The sequence below is a fragment of the Onychostoma macrolepis genome, chromosome 05 (genome assembly GCF_012432095.1).
Source record: "Onychostoma macrolepis isolate SWU-2019 chromosome 05, ASM1243209v1, whole genome shotgun sequence".
In the NCBI taxonomy this organism is placed as follows: Eukaryota; Metazoa; Chordata; class Actinopteri; order Cypriniformes; family Cyprinidae; genus Onychostoma; species Onychostoma macrolepis.
Genome location: NC_081159.1, coordinates 20,236,689 through 20,254,025, shown reverse-complemented (window position 1 = coordinate 20,254,025; position 17,337 = coordinate 20,236,689). Strand labels below are relative to the sequence as shown.

General features: G+C 36.7%; 1 protein-coding gene across 15 annotated transcripts in view; it reads right to left on the bottom strand.

The window, feature by feature from the left end:
• phldb1a (pleckstrin homology-like domain, family B, member 1a) overlaps positions 1 to 16,024 on the bottom strand; it is a 46,273-nt gene extending 30,249 nt beyond the window's left edge. For 10 of the 15 annotated variants that reach the window (XR_009271343.1, XM_058775946.1, XM_058775947.1 and 7 more), the window contains exons 1-4: positions 4,431 to 4,531; positions 4,025 to 4,126; positions 2,409 to 2,532; positions 1,077 to 1,247 (exon numbers count right to left, since the gene is read on the bottom strand). Coding sequence is in view for 14 of the 15 variants with exons in the window: in XM_058775946.1 (XP_058631929.1) it covers positions 1,077 to 1,247; positions 2,409 to 2,532; positions 4,025 to 4,126; positions 4,431 to 4,508 (475 nt within the window). In the remaining variant the exon portion in view is untranslated. Of the gene's footprint in view, positions 1 to 1,076; positions 1,248 to 2,408; positions 2,533 to 4,024; positions 4,127 to 4,430; positions 4,532 to 4,653; positions 4,731 to 8,889; positions 10,250 to 10,279; positions 10,595 to 15,884 lie in introns of those variants that run through there. The other 5 variants (XM_058775952.1, XM_058775953.1, XM_058775955.1 and 2 more) reach the window with 5 other exon arrangements.
• Positions 16,025 to 17,337: the final 1,313 nt, after the last annotated feature.

The following is a 17,337-nucleotide window of genomic DNA, read 5'->3' as shown; positions in this document are numbered from 1 at the left end:
CCTCTCGCCGGCTGTCTCATGTTATTGTCATGCACAGATTGCGAACAGGGGGGTGGACTGCAAATCAGCTCATCTGGATCAACACGATCACTATCCTTTAATAGCCTACTCGAATTGGTATTAAACAAATTACTCATAGCTAAACGTCAAAAATATATGCTTAGGTGCACCAGGCTTGAAATCTGCTAGCTTAACACATTTGTTTAATAGTTACAGCTGCTGTTAATAAGATAAAATAAGAGAAACCAACAAAACAAAACATTTCTGTAGCATTACACATTCCCAATGTATATAACTAATAAAGAGCAATGTGATTCTGGAGTGCCTGAAATAGAGCAGGGCAAGGTCAAGTTCTTCAAATGGAAGTTCAAACAAGCCCTCATCATTATCATGGTGCAATTTCCGGGCTCCATGTATAACACAAATACACACTGATGTGATTCCAAAGTGGACAGCCTGAAATAGCTCAAGAGTAGTGTAAGGTCAAGTTTTTTTAAAGGGATGTTCAAACAAACCTTTATCATTGTTAACACAAAATGGTTACACATGGTTAGTTTAGCTTTAGAAATGCAATCTTATCTGTGAAATGGTAAATATCTGACGCCGAGTCAGCTATTGCATTATATAGAAGATTCACAGCATTCTGAATTTAAGCAAAGGCCTTAACTCTCATTTACTATATATGCCGCCCTTCTAACTTTAGAACCAAGGAGTCCATCCAGTCTGATAATAGCTGAAACATTTGTCCACTGGAGCCACTTGGTGACTAATCCTCTTGATAAGTGGAATGGTATTCAGAAATACATTTTACTGATGCGCAGGCTGAATCTATGGATTAACTGTCTGTCAAAAAAAGTTCAAGGCAACCAGTTGAAAATAAAAGTGAAAATTCAAAAGAAATGCTAATATTAATAAACCATCAGAAAGACATAATGTGCAGTTTGTTTCCATTTCAAATTCCACATTAAGAATAATGCTAATTTTGTAGGCAATTCAACATATATGGAACTAAAACTTGAATGAGCTTAAGAACAACCTTAAAAATCTAGACCAACCGTACATGAGCCATTGCTTACCTTGTGTGAGTCTGACAGGTTTGGTAACTGCTAAGCCATCCATTGAGCACTGATTTCCGCAGGGGTACAGGGTGATGGCTCCCCCCACATTTTCAATGTAGCAATGTTGAGCAGTGACACCCGGACCCTGAATATTAATGTCTGTGTTCCCATGCCCGAGAGTAGTCTTCCCTGCAACATGTGATGGAGATTCAGTTGATTATTGCTGCATAAAACTACACTGATTAGACATAAGGTGTAACAATATTTGGTTTAAAAAAGGGTGTATTGAAAAGATAACACTTAATAAATTGTTACAATACTTAAAAAAATATTTCATTAATATACGAAATGCTGCAGAATGAGGTTTGCAGCAAAAGGACAGGTTAATGTCTGCTTCTTTAACAAAGACAAGACAGACAAACCCCCGCTCCTCCTCAAGTGACCGGCCCAGTCTGAGTTATTTCATTCAAAGTGTCTATGAGGCAGATGTGAGTAAAAGAGCCATAACCCAAGCCTATTGTGAGAGCAGACGTGACAGAGACAGTGGTAGGAAGCACGTGACTGGGGTGGGTGCATGTTGCACTTTAGATTGAAGATGAACATAATTCATTCTTTAAAAGAAGACAAATATGCTCTCACCCAAGCAAGCTCAGTCACACTGTGAAGCAACAGGGGGTTGTGTCAAAGTCAGGTCATAGCCTCGTAATTCTGTCTCTTGTTCTAAAGCCACTGCCATTGTGAATGCAATTTACAATAAACAGCTAAAACCTCAATACTCAGTCCTAAATAGAATTTCTCAGCCCTATTTCCTAAATAGAAATTCTCAGTCCTCAATCAATACTAGATCGGTCATATGGGTGGATCCTACCAATATATAAATGAGCATAGGAAATTGTATTCAATCCACTATGAAACGATTCACTGATGAATAGTGCACTACATCCACTTCCTCTGGGATTTATACTTGCATGCTTGCTCTCATTCTTCCTCAGTGTCAGGGGAGGAGAAGTCCTCTATTTGTCATTCTTCATGAGACGAAGCATAGCCAAGTTATGAGGACAGTACAGTGAGGTTTGTCCTCTCTCATGAACTTCCTGCCCATCAACGCACAAATACTAATCTTTATTTGTAGTCTCCAGTTTTTCATTTGGCATCCCTTCTGTTTGTACCATCATATAATTAGGTCTCAGAATTTGAAAGCATTGCCACTAAGCACAAATTCCACAGCAAACCACATCCTTAGTCAAAGGACAATGTTTGCATCTAATATAGTAGATCGAATCTGCTGGGGATACTTCATGAGGGTGTGTATTGCCTTCAGTTACTTTATAGTAAGGTGACTAAACTTACCCTCTGGCAGGGGCAGCAGGGTTATAGCCGTACTCAGACGGCCACTTCCCAAGCTGACAAGGTGGGGTCGTTCTGCCTGGACTTTGAGAGTCTTGCCTGTTTCAATCAGGTCCAGTGGTGTGCTCTGTGAACATATGACGGCAATACAACAGTAAACCTTTTAATAACAGATCATATTTTACAACCTTAGATCACCGTTAAAGTAACCTGTACTGCTCAGGGTTCCTAAAACAGGATTAGTGTAATTCAGTTAAGGCCATTGAGTACTGCAGCGACAGGGTAAGAGGCTAACTAGACTAAACAGGTTTAGCTCCATCAGGTACCACCATGCAGGCTAAGAGGCTAACAGGATTTAGCTGTTAGATGAAAGACAAGGGACCAGACCGATAAATGACCAAAGGAGGAACATATTTGGCCTCAGCATGTCACAGATGGAGGTTCTCAAGGGCAGCATGGGGATTATTTGCTTGGTAAGTCGCACTTTGATGTTTGAGGGAGTGCTGTTCTACATAGAAACAAATGGTAATGGCACATTTAATTTATTTTGTGTCTTAAGATGATGTTAAAAATCACACAGGCTTTGATGCACTAGAAAGGATTTTGGTAACTGAAGATCAACCAGTGGAAATTTCACATCAGTCTCTTTTACCCTTCTGGGATGTAAAACTTTACTAGGAATGGACAGACTATTGGGATTATCCAGTGGGCCGGACGAAAACAAATTTATATACAAAATAAACATACAAAACATTTGAAGAAGTTTATTTTCTTTTGGAAAAAAGGGAGAATGTTCTGACATCACAAGGATGGCCCAGGTTAAGTAGCTGCAATGTGAAAACAGCTACTTCATGAAGTAAAATACAGTTAAATCAACAATACATCATGAATGCATGTTATACTTATAGTGGGGAATTATCTATTACATGGGTTGTGATTGTGATAGCTGTTTTTGTGCTTGGCTGTTTTTAGTCCCTTATCCATGGTATGAATGGACTTTATCCCTCTAACTTTCACACCATTCACCAGTTAAATAAAGATTTTACACATCTTTAAAGTGTCTTCACATCATCTTTTTTTTTTTACGAGTCTAGTTCCAGCGTCTATATAGAAATAACCTTTAAAACTGAACAGGAATAAGGCTTCTAATAACAATGTATGAATTCTTTCTAAAGTGATTAAATGTCACTGTAGTTTGCTTTAGCTTTCATATCTTATCCTGTCATCTCTGGATAATAGGGCTACATATAAAGCTGCTCCACAGTTTCCATTGTCCTCTGACATTTTTTCCATATACGGCTCAGTTGTTTGTTTCTGTGAGTGTGTGTACTCAACTTTACTAGTGAAGTTTTAACAGGTGCGCTGAACGGTTTGATGTTCATGAGACCCTGTAATGTTTGATTGGTTGAATACAGTGCAGTGTTTGAGCAAGATTAAATGCAGACAGAAGGGCTGAACTCAGCCTCTCGAAGCAACAGTGATGAAGATTAACCCTATAATTAGGGAACAGTTCACCTCTTCATTTCCACTTCCTGTGGAGAGCTGCAGACTCCAAATTTTGGTGACAAAACCTAGGATTTTTGCAGAATTCTTTGTCTAATGTTTGTCCACATACTCACCTGTAAGACCTGATGAGTTTGACGGCCGTGTTCTGGAACATTCCGATTCAGCCTGTCCATGTCTATGGAATTATCGATCACTTCATGACATTCGTTTAGATCCTGGAATTACATAAAGATAAACAGCAAAATGTTTTAAAAGTCCAAAAATTCTTAATTGAAGGGGTGATTAGGTTAAAAAATCTTGTAAAATGTGATTGAACTTACATGTAATGAGTCAAAATCACAACTCATTTTTGTTTTATTTATACAACATTAACAGACTATTAAAATAAATGTGTTGATCTGGCACAGTTACAGTATTTAAAGCTTGTGTCTTTGATCTTAACAGTGAACTATAAAACACATCAGGTGTTTCCTTATTATAGACAAAATACAGTCATGCAATGATCTAACAAATGCATACTGTGATTAACCAACTGTCGTGAACAGACCGGAGTCTGCATCTTAGTCGAGATACACAGCATGAGTCAGTGTGACTCATCTCACACACAAACACACACACACGAACAGATGCAGCCAATTATCAATGGTACAGACACAGGCACATTAGCGTGAACAAACTAGAGTATAGACCTCAGGTCAGTACACACATCACAGCAGATCAGTCATTTTGGAACATCCCTAACCTGAAATCCCCCTCTCCCTCCTTCCCTCACCTCTCCTCCGTCTCTGACTCATACCACTGTCTCTCAGACAAAAGATGCTGGAAATCACAGAGAAACAGACCCACAAGACAAACTGAGCATCAGGGTCTATGTGTGTACGTATCTGTGTACATAACAGCCATTGCGAATCAGTGAAGGGCAGTAACGTTGCTAAAGTAGTGAGCTATTTGTTGAATTACATTTCTCGAGGTGGTATTGTAACTTAAATTCACATAACTTTGCAAAAAGTGTTTTTATTGCTTAAGTAGCAGCTTAGCTATTTACAATCAGAACAATTGATTCAGATTAAAAAGAGCCATTTATTTTGAATCAGTACAACCAACAGAACATACTGTAAAAAATGATTCAGAATGACTCTCTTGAATCAATTCTTTTTAATCAGTCTGAGTGCAAAATCACAAGTTATCAGTTATACCTAAAGAGAAGCATAGTTTAGCTCATTTCATTTCAGCATAGGTATAGAGTAGTCTATAGCTTAGCTAAACAACTATATTGAACATTTACAGAACATCAAAACATGAAAAAACATTTTTCATATTTGTGCATAAATGGTCATTGAGAATCAGTGAAGGGCAGCAACATCACTACATTTCTCTCAGTAGCATTTTGGGTGTTTACAATCAGAACATGTGATTCTGATTCAAAAGAGTCATTTATTCCAAAATCACTTGTTCTGGTTCTAAACAACCAACAGAAATCAAATCAAAAATGTTAAACCATTTCACCATGTATAATTTTCTTGACCACATATTAACAATAAAAACAGCTGTTTAAAATCAGAACAAGCATATCTGATGTCAAATAAATCTCTTGTTTTAATTGTAAACACCCAAATTTAGTAATCCTTTTCAAACTGACTCTTTTGGATCACTTCTTTTCAATCAGTCTTTTCACATTTTTCTATTTTTGCTACAACATTATGGAGCGAATTTTGTGCCAATATTCATCAAACAAATCCAGTGTTTTGCAAATAAACACAATCTGCTTTGCACAGAAAAACTCGACTTTCAAACAAACGCAAACTGATTTGCAAATACAAAACTCTATTTGAGAGAAAATGCAGAGGTATGGACAAATATGTATTGTGTGTTACAACTGTGAGACTCAATCGCCTTTTTATGACGAAATGTGACTTGATTTTCTCGCAAATGCATGCAGGCAGATTTTCTCACATGTGTGCAAACAGATTTTCTCACAAATGCAATCCAAAAACAGCAGATGGCGCTGTTGGTCAATTTACGCTAGTCTCTCGAGACCCGAAAAACCTGTTTACCTTTTCAGGGAATACAGCAGACCAACATGAGTGGGGAACAGGTGAGTTTCTGTCTTACTATATCTATAATTAACCATTTAGCCTATGTGTTTTCACAAAGCGTCCCCACTACAATGTTAGTGAAATTCACAATAAGTGCTGTAAAGTTGTTAACATGATTGATTAGTTCAAAAATCAGTAGTGACATGGCTAAACATTTAACTAGGCAGTCTTTCTCTATAAAAACTGATCCATTCTCTGTACCTCTCATCCTCTTTTGGATCGCGGGATATAGAATATATAGGCTACATATGTTGATACAATTGTTCAACATTCAAAAAAATGCATGGGGTATAACAATAAATTGTCACAATATATTGTAATACTAAAATACAGATGTATTTTGGATCGCGACAACTGTGTACCAAAAATGAATGTTATTTTTACGTTAGGTCAAGTAAGATTTATTGTCATTCTGCTATGTTGAGACATAGCCTCCAGTGGAGAGAAATGTTGTAGGCTACCTCTGCAGTAAAAGTTTAAACAAGTATAAAACTACACATAGACAACTTACTGAAAGGAGTAGGCTAAACTAATTACAAATAGGCTACTATAATCAAACTAGTTTAAGTTCAGATGAGCTTTATTGTGATTCAGCTACATAAATGTACCGAAATATTATCTAAACATCGATATCCCTTTCGAAAATTAACCATGGTTTTACTAAATAAATACCATGGTGTTTGCAGAAAAGCTGCCATTACAGAAATGGTAACCTGCAAAAAACAAAAAACAAAAAAAAAAACATGGTTACCACACTTTTACTATAGTAAAACCAACTTTAATTTTCATAAGGGATATCATAGTTTATTATCATATTTATGTTTATATATAGCATACAGTAGTTTATATGCACGCCTTGTACAACATTTAAAACTAAAAGTGGCCTGTAAGGAGATATTTCATATTTCAACCAATATTTTACTCTGAATACTAGCAGATTTTAGTCTTACAATAGCCTGTTTGGAAATGTCCAACTCAAAATATGTAGCTTTTTATATATAGCCGAGCAACATTTTAACTCATGAAGTTAAGAATAAAAGGCTACTGTCAGGAATTATATTAGTGGCTTTTCTTCAAACGTTCGTCATCTGAGTCACTCCGAGAAGAGTCCTCGCTGTCCAGAGTGTGTCTTGACCCGTGTAGCGTGCCATCATCCAACGCACAGAAAAGAAAGTAGGCTAAATTCTATGATGAAGCTTGACATTTTGATGGCATTTTTCAGGGGCATCTACATGTTTATCTGGCTGATCTCAGATCATTAACATGTGAACAGAGTGCTCAGTGTGAGGCGGGATCACATTACAGGAGAAACTGTACCTCTCCTTACTTTCATACAGATTGTATAGGCCTAATCAGAGAATATTTGTTTTCAATTTGAATTGGTTTGTTTAAAAGTAGACATGTCAAGCTTTCTATACATATATGTATCATGTACGTGAGGCACATATTCACTGAGATTCAGGTTGTTTTATTAATGTGCCAGTGAAGAAAATTCCCAGAGACGGATGAGAACGCACCCTGTTTGTTTTCTTTATTTTAGAAAAGCACATTGTTCTGTTGTTATTAAGACTATACACCAATAAAAGTAGAACCTTTGCAGTTTAAAACTATGCAATACTCGTATCTGTATTTTTAGTTATTTTCGTGGTCTTCGACCCCAAAGATTATTTTCTAATCATTCCATTGTTAAAATCATTCTGAAATACTGGTAAACCACTGTTTATTAAAACACTGAATTTAGTATTATATCAGCGTGAACTTGATCCTTCTCCCCAATTCACAGGACAAGAGTGACACCAGAAGAGAAATATTCATCATTTTGCTTAGCTACAAAATTACATAATTATTTGACACAAATGATTGCACAGTGTTATAACATTTAAAAAGTTTTAGATATTGCACTAAATAATGTGATTTGTTTTACTTTTTTTTTGTAAATAATTAATGACCTCTTGGGTGATATTACTATATCTGATACTAAATTAAATTGTCTAAGCTTTCATTTTTGGTACACAATATTGTCGCTATCCATAATACATTTGCATTTTAAAATTACTATATATTGTGACAATATATTGCTATACCCCATGCATTTTTTTGAATGTTGAACAATTGTATCAACATATGTAGCCTATATATTCTATATCCTGCGATCCAACAGAGGATGAGAGGTACAGAGAATGGATCAGTTTTTATAGAGAAAGACTGCCTAGTTAAATGTTTAGCCATGTCACGACTGATTTTTGAACTAATCAATCATGTTAACAACTTTACAGCACTTATTGTGAATTTCACTCACTAACATTGTAATGGGGATGCTTTGTGAAAACACGTAGGCTAAATGGTTAATTATAGATATAGTAAGACAGAAACTCACCTGTTCCCCACTCATGTTGGTCTGCTGTATTCCCTGAAAAGGTAAACAGGTGTTTCGGGTCTCGAGAGACTAGCGTAAATTGACCAACAGCGCCATCTGCTGTTTTTGGATTGCATTTGTGAGAAAATCCGCCTGCATGCATTTGTGAGAAAATCAAGTCACATTTCGTCATAAAAAGGCAAATGAGTCTCACAGTTGTAACACACAATACATATTTGTCCATACATCTGCATTTTCTCTCAAATAATTTTGTATTTGCAAATCAGTTCGCGTTTGTTTGAAAGACGAGTTTTCTTTGTTTATTTGCAAAACACTGGATTTGTTTGATGAATATTGGCACAAAATTCGCTCCATACAACATTTACAGTCAGGTACACCAAAACATCAAAAACAGACCTGCATTTACAATATTAATTCTAATATGCAAACTAATATAACATAGTATAATATAATATAACATAATAATATAATGTATAATAATTATAATATATATATAACAGATTACCTTAATCTGCCAGTTGTCCAATGAGTCAACTGTTTCCTTGAAATGTATCTAAAAGACATCCTAAATTGTACAGAGGTTTGAAAGCCAAAGCTTTGTGAGATTAATGCAAGGAAATCTCTTTCCTCTGCTGGCATGTCCAGTCAAGGAAACGACTGGAATGAGACGCTTTGCTTCTCCAAACAAGCAAAGACAGGTTAGGTAAAGTGAATGAATATTGATTAAGATGATGATGGACATTTACGGTTTTTAACTCAACAGCTGGTACAAAACCAAACTTCCTCTTCTTTTGCTCCTTCCCCTAGCTAGCCTCTCTCTCCCTTCATTCCTGATGTCATGTTTGCAAGTGCAGCTGGCAAGTCCTGCAGGCCGCCTCTCACAATCACGTCCAGTGTATGACAAAGAGGGAAGAGAGAACAGAAAGCCTCTGTCACTATACTGAATATGGCCACTGCTCTCACTGTCACACATACACACACAACTGGACAATACAGAGACACTGACATTAATGCACACACAGACATATACTGACGCCTTGATTCAAAGATACCTGTACACACATAAACAAATATACACCTAATAGCAGTTCAGCTGGAGTTTTTCATGCCGGTAAGTGGCTTGCTTCTGAAACGTGTCATTAAGTCTGCAGTTATGCCACTGTGTCCTGCCCTCTGCAGCAGAAAATAGACTCAACCACATAGCACAAACCACAAAGCTCCTCTTACAGGGGTTATAATCATACAGGCTACACATACGCATACGCATACACACACACTTATATAGACACATGGCATATGTAAGAGTTACAGGGAGAAGTGAGGAAACCACAGCAGGAACATACAGCTAATGTAACAGTACAGCTAAATGTAGCACGAACAGTAGGTGAATCTGGGAAATAGAAACCTAAGACTGGAAACATGAATGCCTGATGGCTTTTTCCCTATGTTAATACCATGACACTGTTAAATTAAACTGAGATTTAAAATGTCTTTTATAAAAAAAATCACAACCTAGACAGGCAGCAGTTAAATAAATACAAGAAAAAGCACATTAAAACATACATAAATACAAATAAATTATGCTTAAAATGAATATATAAATATATACTTACAGTGGCAATTAAATTATATTCTAATATTAAACTATAAAATTAATTCATTTATTGAAATATATTAAAAATAAAAATAAAAAAGTATTTTGTATAATATATTTGAATTAATTTGAGCACTCATGTTCTCTGCATAAATACTACGCATTATACATTTCTCTAGTCACTTATACAGCTGCCCAAATCAACAAAGTACTAAAATGAACCAAAATTCCTATTTAGAGTGTTTAGAAATACCAAATACCAAGGTCTTAAAAACCCATAAGCAATTTCAAGCCCACTTACCATCTTTTTTAGCGCAAGAAAGATCTGCTCTGTTGCTGCATGGCCTTGTTTACTCACAATCTCAGTGCTATGTCCTGTGTTTACACCTTTGAGCCTTTGGCTGACCGTCTACAGTCCAGCTCTCGCTGTTTGTTTGTCTCTGCTGCTCGCTCATGTCTCTTACTGAATGCTCTGAAGTTCTGGAGGACAGAATTACATAGTTCCACCACAGCTGGGACAGAGTGAGAGAGAGAGCTAGAGAGAGAAAGCACTAGCAGAGGAATCCACAGAAAACAGAGTGTCTGTCAGAATCCAGGTGTGCGGACCGTCTTTCCAAGCAACCATCAAGTTTATGTCTAAATTTAGAAAACTGAATCACGAGGGACATAAATCTACAACGTCACACATAAATCATTATCTGTAAACTTGGCTCACCTGTTTACTACTTGTATGCTCAGCTTACTGCTCAAAAACATGCTAATCGTATTACTAAAAATAACTGAATTATTAAAAGGATATTCAATCCAAGAATGAAACTTCTATTAGCATTTAGAAGCATTCCTCATGCTGTTCCAAACTTGTATGAGTTTCATCTTCTGTGGAACATAAAATAAGATATTTTTGAAAATATATTCTTTTGTGTTTCACAGAAGTAATGCAGGTTTGGAATGACATAAAGGCTGAACTATCCCTTTAAGGAATACATTAAGATGTTAATAGCATGTTTTTATTTGAAAGCCTTTAGAAGATGGTTAGATAGTAAGAAACATGCAATGCATGTTTAGTTTCTATTGTTAAAGAATTGCTGGAATGGTATAAAAAATTGTCAAATCAGTGCAGCAGATGGACTTAGATTTGAGTTTACATGCTGTTGTGGAGGACGGAAAAGACCTTGATTCCAGGTGGAGTCCCCCTATTCACTTCCTGTTCTTCCCTCCTCCACAGAGGCAAAACAAAAATGGTGTTTTCCATTTGATGTTTAACAGCTGCAAAACTGCTGATGTGAGTCACTTTAAGAGTATTTGTTACATAATTAGATTCATTTGTGGAAACAAGATGTTGGGAACAAAAAATAGTCAATAAAGTTGCCATGGAACTCCTAAGCAAACATTTGTCTCTTAGTGAACATACAACCGAGCAATCACTCATACACTGAGCCAGACTGATTGGTAACAATCCTAAAAAAACATGGGAATGCCATGAATCAGAGCGCTAGAGAGGAAAATATCTGTCTGGTGGAGAACGAGAAAGAAAGGCTTTTTTTTCCACAGCCACTGCCAGTGAGTAAGACAGATGTGAAAAGTGTCCAAACACATAAAAAAATGAACACAAACAAATCTGAGCAGCAACTAGGCAACCACAGCTGGAAGAGGAGCGGACTCTTCCGGTGTGGGCTCCTAAGCAGGACTCTTCCTGTCGGTTGACCCTATAATCTAGCTACTCTCTGGGAATAAACAGTCTCCAGCTGCCCCCTTCTCACCAACAACTGAGAAAAAATGTCAATAGGCCTGATAATCTAAAGCAGTCCTATGTTTTGAACCATGCATGCCTTATTATAGAGCCAAATTTAAGTTATTTATGTGTTTGTTGTCCTTTGGGAGTGAAAATTCCAATGACTTTATGTGAGAAAATGATCATTCCACCAAATAACGTCCAACAGTTATATGCAAGGCATTCAATTCAGATGTTCAGAGTGACTCACATGGTCAACACATGGCAAGCACACAAGTTGGGAAGTTAACTTTCCATATTTCCATGCTGGACTGCTATCTTGGAATAACACACGTGATATCAAAGCTAATCATTTTGGTCTCACTCATAAATTCTTTGATGGCAGGAACATGCGGCATTAATCTCGTACAGCATTTTGCAACGGTCTAGTCACTTATTATAGTATCAGAGTAAAGCAACAAGGCGTCAGAAAGATTGACCACAGATCTCACCCCAGAAAACAGTCACAGTGCTTGCGTGGCAGAAATGCTTGAGATCAGAACACTGTTTAAATCAGAATGTGTTTGTGAGAAAGCGAGAAGAAAGACTGGGTTTGTTTCATTGGCAGAGTAGTATGAAAAAATGTCTTCATGTTCTTCAGAGCTGTCCAAGAGGGAGTACAAAGTTCTTGCATTATGCACTTTTGTTTTGTTCCATTAGCAACCATTGGACTTAAAATATCCACTTTCAAGCAAGCATTTCCCGTCTTAGCCTGCCTATTTCTGTCAAATATTTCACACTTTCCTGCACACCACACAGATATGTCAGAATGGAACATGGCATCCACATTCTCCACTGCACCTGCACTCATACCACTTATTAAAGTCGGTATAAAATGAAAATGGACCCTGTCTATTTTGTAAATGCATGTTATGAATCCTATTGTGAATGCTTCATCTATGTATGCATTTTATATTTTTTTATTTAGACATTGTAATGTTTAATCCAAATGACTTAACTCAATCTTGTGGTGAAAACGACAGACTTCTCCAATCATATAGATGGCTAAAAACCATTCATTCATCAAAATCCAATTAACAACCAACAGATGGAACCCTCGTCCTACATTTTTTTTCTTTTTCAAAATTTTGTTACGCTCATATGTACATCACACCCTATTTCCATTTTATCTCAGTTTTAAGAATAATAAAGGGATAGTTCACCCAAAAATAAGAATTCTGACCATCGTTCAAATGTGACATTTCTTGCATTCTGCTAAATCCTTTTGTGTTTCGGACCAAAAATTATTATTATTATGATTTGGAATGACACAGATGACATAATGAACAAATGATAAGAGATTTTTAATATTTGAGTGAACTCTCTTTAAGAATTTGAACTGCCAACGCAACTGTTTCAAAAAAAAAAAAAAAAATTAACATCTTTTCGATTTGCAGACCTGCATTAGCGTTCCATCATATAGTGTTTGTATTTCCTTAAAGAGATGGAGATATGTACTCATATTTGATGATCAAATGGACAAATTAATGGGTCACTACAGGAAAAAGAGACTGGAATTATGGTTCAAGCAGATAGAGAGTTAAAAGACTGAGAAGGTAAGCAATACCTGGAATTGGAGCTGGTTGAGACTCACAGTGCCAGACTTGATTATTGACATAAATCGGTCAGTGCAGTGTCTGTGGGCATGCAGTCTAGAGCTGGTGAGACCCAGACTGAGTGAATGAATGAAGGTGTGGGCATTATGAGAAAAGCTACAGCACCGAATCCTGTTTGGCACTGTTTCACCAAGTCTGTGCTGGTGTTCAATTTCTTCTTTTTGTTACTCCTGTATGTTGTTTTCATCCACTCCCTGTTTCTTTTTCTCCTTCCAACATGCTCAATGTTCAAGTTAACTTTTATACACTTCCTGCAATCTTGGATACATGAATATACAGTATCAAACTCTCAACAACGTAAGTAACTAAGTTTTACTGACTCCACTGACTACATCTTTCATAATCCCAACAAACCAATGCATTAAACAAGGGGAAAGCCGGTGCACGTGTTCACGGTGTGGCCTAATCTCTCACACTTGCATCTACTCAGACAGCTTTGCTATGCCTGGACTGTACATTACACAGTCTTTATATTCAGACGAACAACACGACTGCAACAGTACAGATTAATATGTATGGCAGTAACAGGCCTGCGTTTTGGCTTTTTTTTGTACTCTCTATGTAAACATTGATGTGATCATGTGATTTTTCCTTTGTCATCTTTTAAAGCATCTCGCACAGGAAAAAGAGTTCCAAATAGGCTGTGCTCAAGTTAAATAGTTAAACTTTTAAAAAAGACGTCATTTTTTCATTTTTTCATTTCTACTGTCTTGCGTCTCTCGTTTAAAACAGAAAAACACTGCCTGTGTTAATCAACCCTAAGAAGTTAATATTAAGAAACATATAACGAAAAGTTCGAGACGAAGTAAAGGCAACCTGTTGCAAGTCTCCGAGCAGCACACAGGAGAGGTGATTTGTTTTTAACGAACGACAATAATTGATTCAAGGACTCAATAATGTGTTGCGTTTCTGAATGACTCAGTGTTCCAACGAATTGACTGATTGAATGGATCACTGACTCGCTCATAATGACATCCGAAATTGCATATTTGAATAAGTAACTACTTCAGCAGTGTTGAAAAGTAGGTTCTATGCCTCTCCTGTGACCTCATGTGATAGTAAAGTGTCAATTTTATGCTCACTTTAGAATGTCATAGTTGGTCATCTGGGTACTTTTTGCCTACTGTTTTATGAATAGGCTTCTGTGAATTCTGACATACTACTCATTTTTTTACTTACTGTTTTTGCTTACTGTATAAGTAAATATGCATATTCAGATGCAGTCACTCACTTGTAGCCGCTTATTTACATAATATGTCTCCTGAAGAAAGAGTCCCTGAACAATCCCTGCAAACACTGCATAGACTGACAACATGTCTGGAATGTCACTCAGCCAATCAAATTCGTGGACCGGAACTGAATCTATTGTAGCCCATAAAGTATACCACATATGACTTTAGCTGTATCATGTAAATGTTCAATCTGCTGCATTGCAGGTGTCATACAGAACACAGGTGTCATACAGAACACAGGTGTCCAGAAGAAGAATCTAATGTGTTTCCACATCTCTGCACCAGATTAATTAGACAGGTGAGTGATTTGACTGACAGGTGAGGAATTTTTCAAACCACCTGTTAGTCAGCCTCTTTTAGTGAAAGAAAACTTTGCTGGAACAAAAATGTGTCAGCAGACCCAGCACAGCCCTCCTGCACACACAGGCTTCTCATACACTGGTGTGCACAGTGCTGTCTCCACTGGGACAATAGTCTCATTGTCCATGCTTTAGGTCAGGGCCATTATTCCCATGCTGGTCCAGTGCAGCCCATTTTCACTCTCAATCATATTTGCCATAGTAAGACAAGAGTTCTCCATTACTCACACGTACCGTAACTAAAATGAAGAAATGCATTCATGTATGAGGTCACTCATAACTCATAATATAACATCATGTCCATAGTGACATTTGCACTGTTACTTTTTAAAGACAGCTTCCCCATGATATTTTGGCAGGAGTCACTTACTAAAGTTTGCATTTTTCATTGGAAATCTCTTTCAGTTCCTCTTTCAGTGATTCATAAACTGATTCTAATGAAGACTGCAAAAATGTTTAAGTTGTTTTAAAAGTGTTGACAGAGTCAAACAGACATGTGGTATATATACATATATATATATATATATATATATATATATATATATATAGATAGATAGATAGATAGATAGATAGATATAGATATATATATATACAGATATATAGATATATAGTGAAATTGGTTTAATTTTACAAATTTAAAGTGTTTTAAATAAATACAAGTACAAAAACATAATAATAATAAAATACTAATAAAATACTTCAAACTGTCAACAAATCCACCTCTGGTTCTGTGTACCTTATTTACCCCTAAAAGGTACATTTTAGTACCTTAAAGGTACATATTATTACTTAAATATACATATTAGTACCTAAATGTAACTTGGATTATTACCAAGTGTTTTACCATTTTTTTCTGAGAGTACAGCATTATTCTAAATGTATTCAGAAAACTTAATTACACAAACCCAGCTGTCAATCAAAGCCTTACCTATGAGTTCAGATCCTAACTGGGGCTCTGTCAGTCCCATGTGTAATCCTGAGTGTTGAAAACAGGTGTCTTTCTAACTCATGCTCACTTTAAGACACCTTAAACTCTGTGGAGCACCAGAGCAGGATGGACAAATCACATTCAGAACTAGAAATATCTTCCCTCGCTCTCTCTGTCCTGCACTATTCCCCCACCTACATGTTCGCTCTCTCCACCCCTTTCTCTTTTTCCAGCCCTTATAGTCTCACACACACTTCTTCCCTTCCTACTTTTTTCATTTACAGCCACAAGGCAGTCTTTTATTCTCACAGCTGAAGAGCTCCTCACTTGTTCAGCCTCTGGAACGAGACACCCACCCTGAGCCCAGATGAGGAGACAGACGAGAGAGAGAGATATAGGCAGGAGTACAATAGGGGTGACTTATCACCAAATACTGATGTAGAGATTTCAGAAATGGTGTCTTGTAAAATTAGATTTGTAATATCAGCATATTGGTATATGGAAGCAAGAAATCTAATTCCCACAGCATAGTTGAACTCTGGCCAAGCCAGATAAGCAAAATGTGAAATTAAATTCAATTACAATAAGCCAATAAAGCTGCCTTCTAAATACGTTAAATTGCCCTCTGTAAAATGTCTTATGACAACAAGCAGAAGAGAAAAAAATGCAAATAATTAAAGGCAAGAATAGACACTGGAAGGGTTTGTGGATACGTTAAGATTACATTTCCTCTTTTAAGAAGAGAAATGGCTGTTGTAATACTCTGCATAATGCCTTAATTTAGTGTCCAAATGTTTAACACCTTAAATACAGATACATACGCAATAGTGGCTCTCCCCTCAACCCAATCCAACCCAGCCCAGCCCATGAGACATTCCACCAACGCATGTCTGGAGAGGATGTTGTGTGGGTAGGAAACTTTGGGGAAGTTTACAAGGCTGTAAAGAACAGCTTGTGGACTCAAAATGCCAACTAACAAATCTGTCTAAAAAATACTGACTGAGATGGAATATGATTGGACAAATCATGAAACAAATGTGAATACAAGGCTGCTGCCTAAAGCCAAGTATCACTGTGGTAACTTGAAAACAGGTAAGTGTATGAAGGCAGGAAAGGATAGCCTACTCATTGGGGGTTATCAGATATTTGCTTATTCAAGTTTAAATATTGCTAAAATAATACTTTCCATTCGTTACTGTTTTGTCTGAGGTATCAATATTTGTCTAGAACAGCCACGGAATGTAATTTTGTGCCTCATATCTTTTCATTTTTCTTTTATATTTCCTCCTGTTATTTATCTGAAATCCACAACCAAATTCATAGACATTAAATCAAATCAAACACTAAATCATATGACCTGAGATACAGTAAATAGGATAGAAATCATTGCAGAAAAAACATATTACTTTCAAAGATGCACGGTGGTGTCAGTTGGGGTGACTGTTTCCATTCA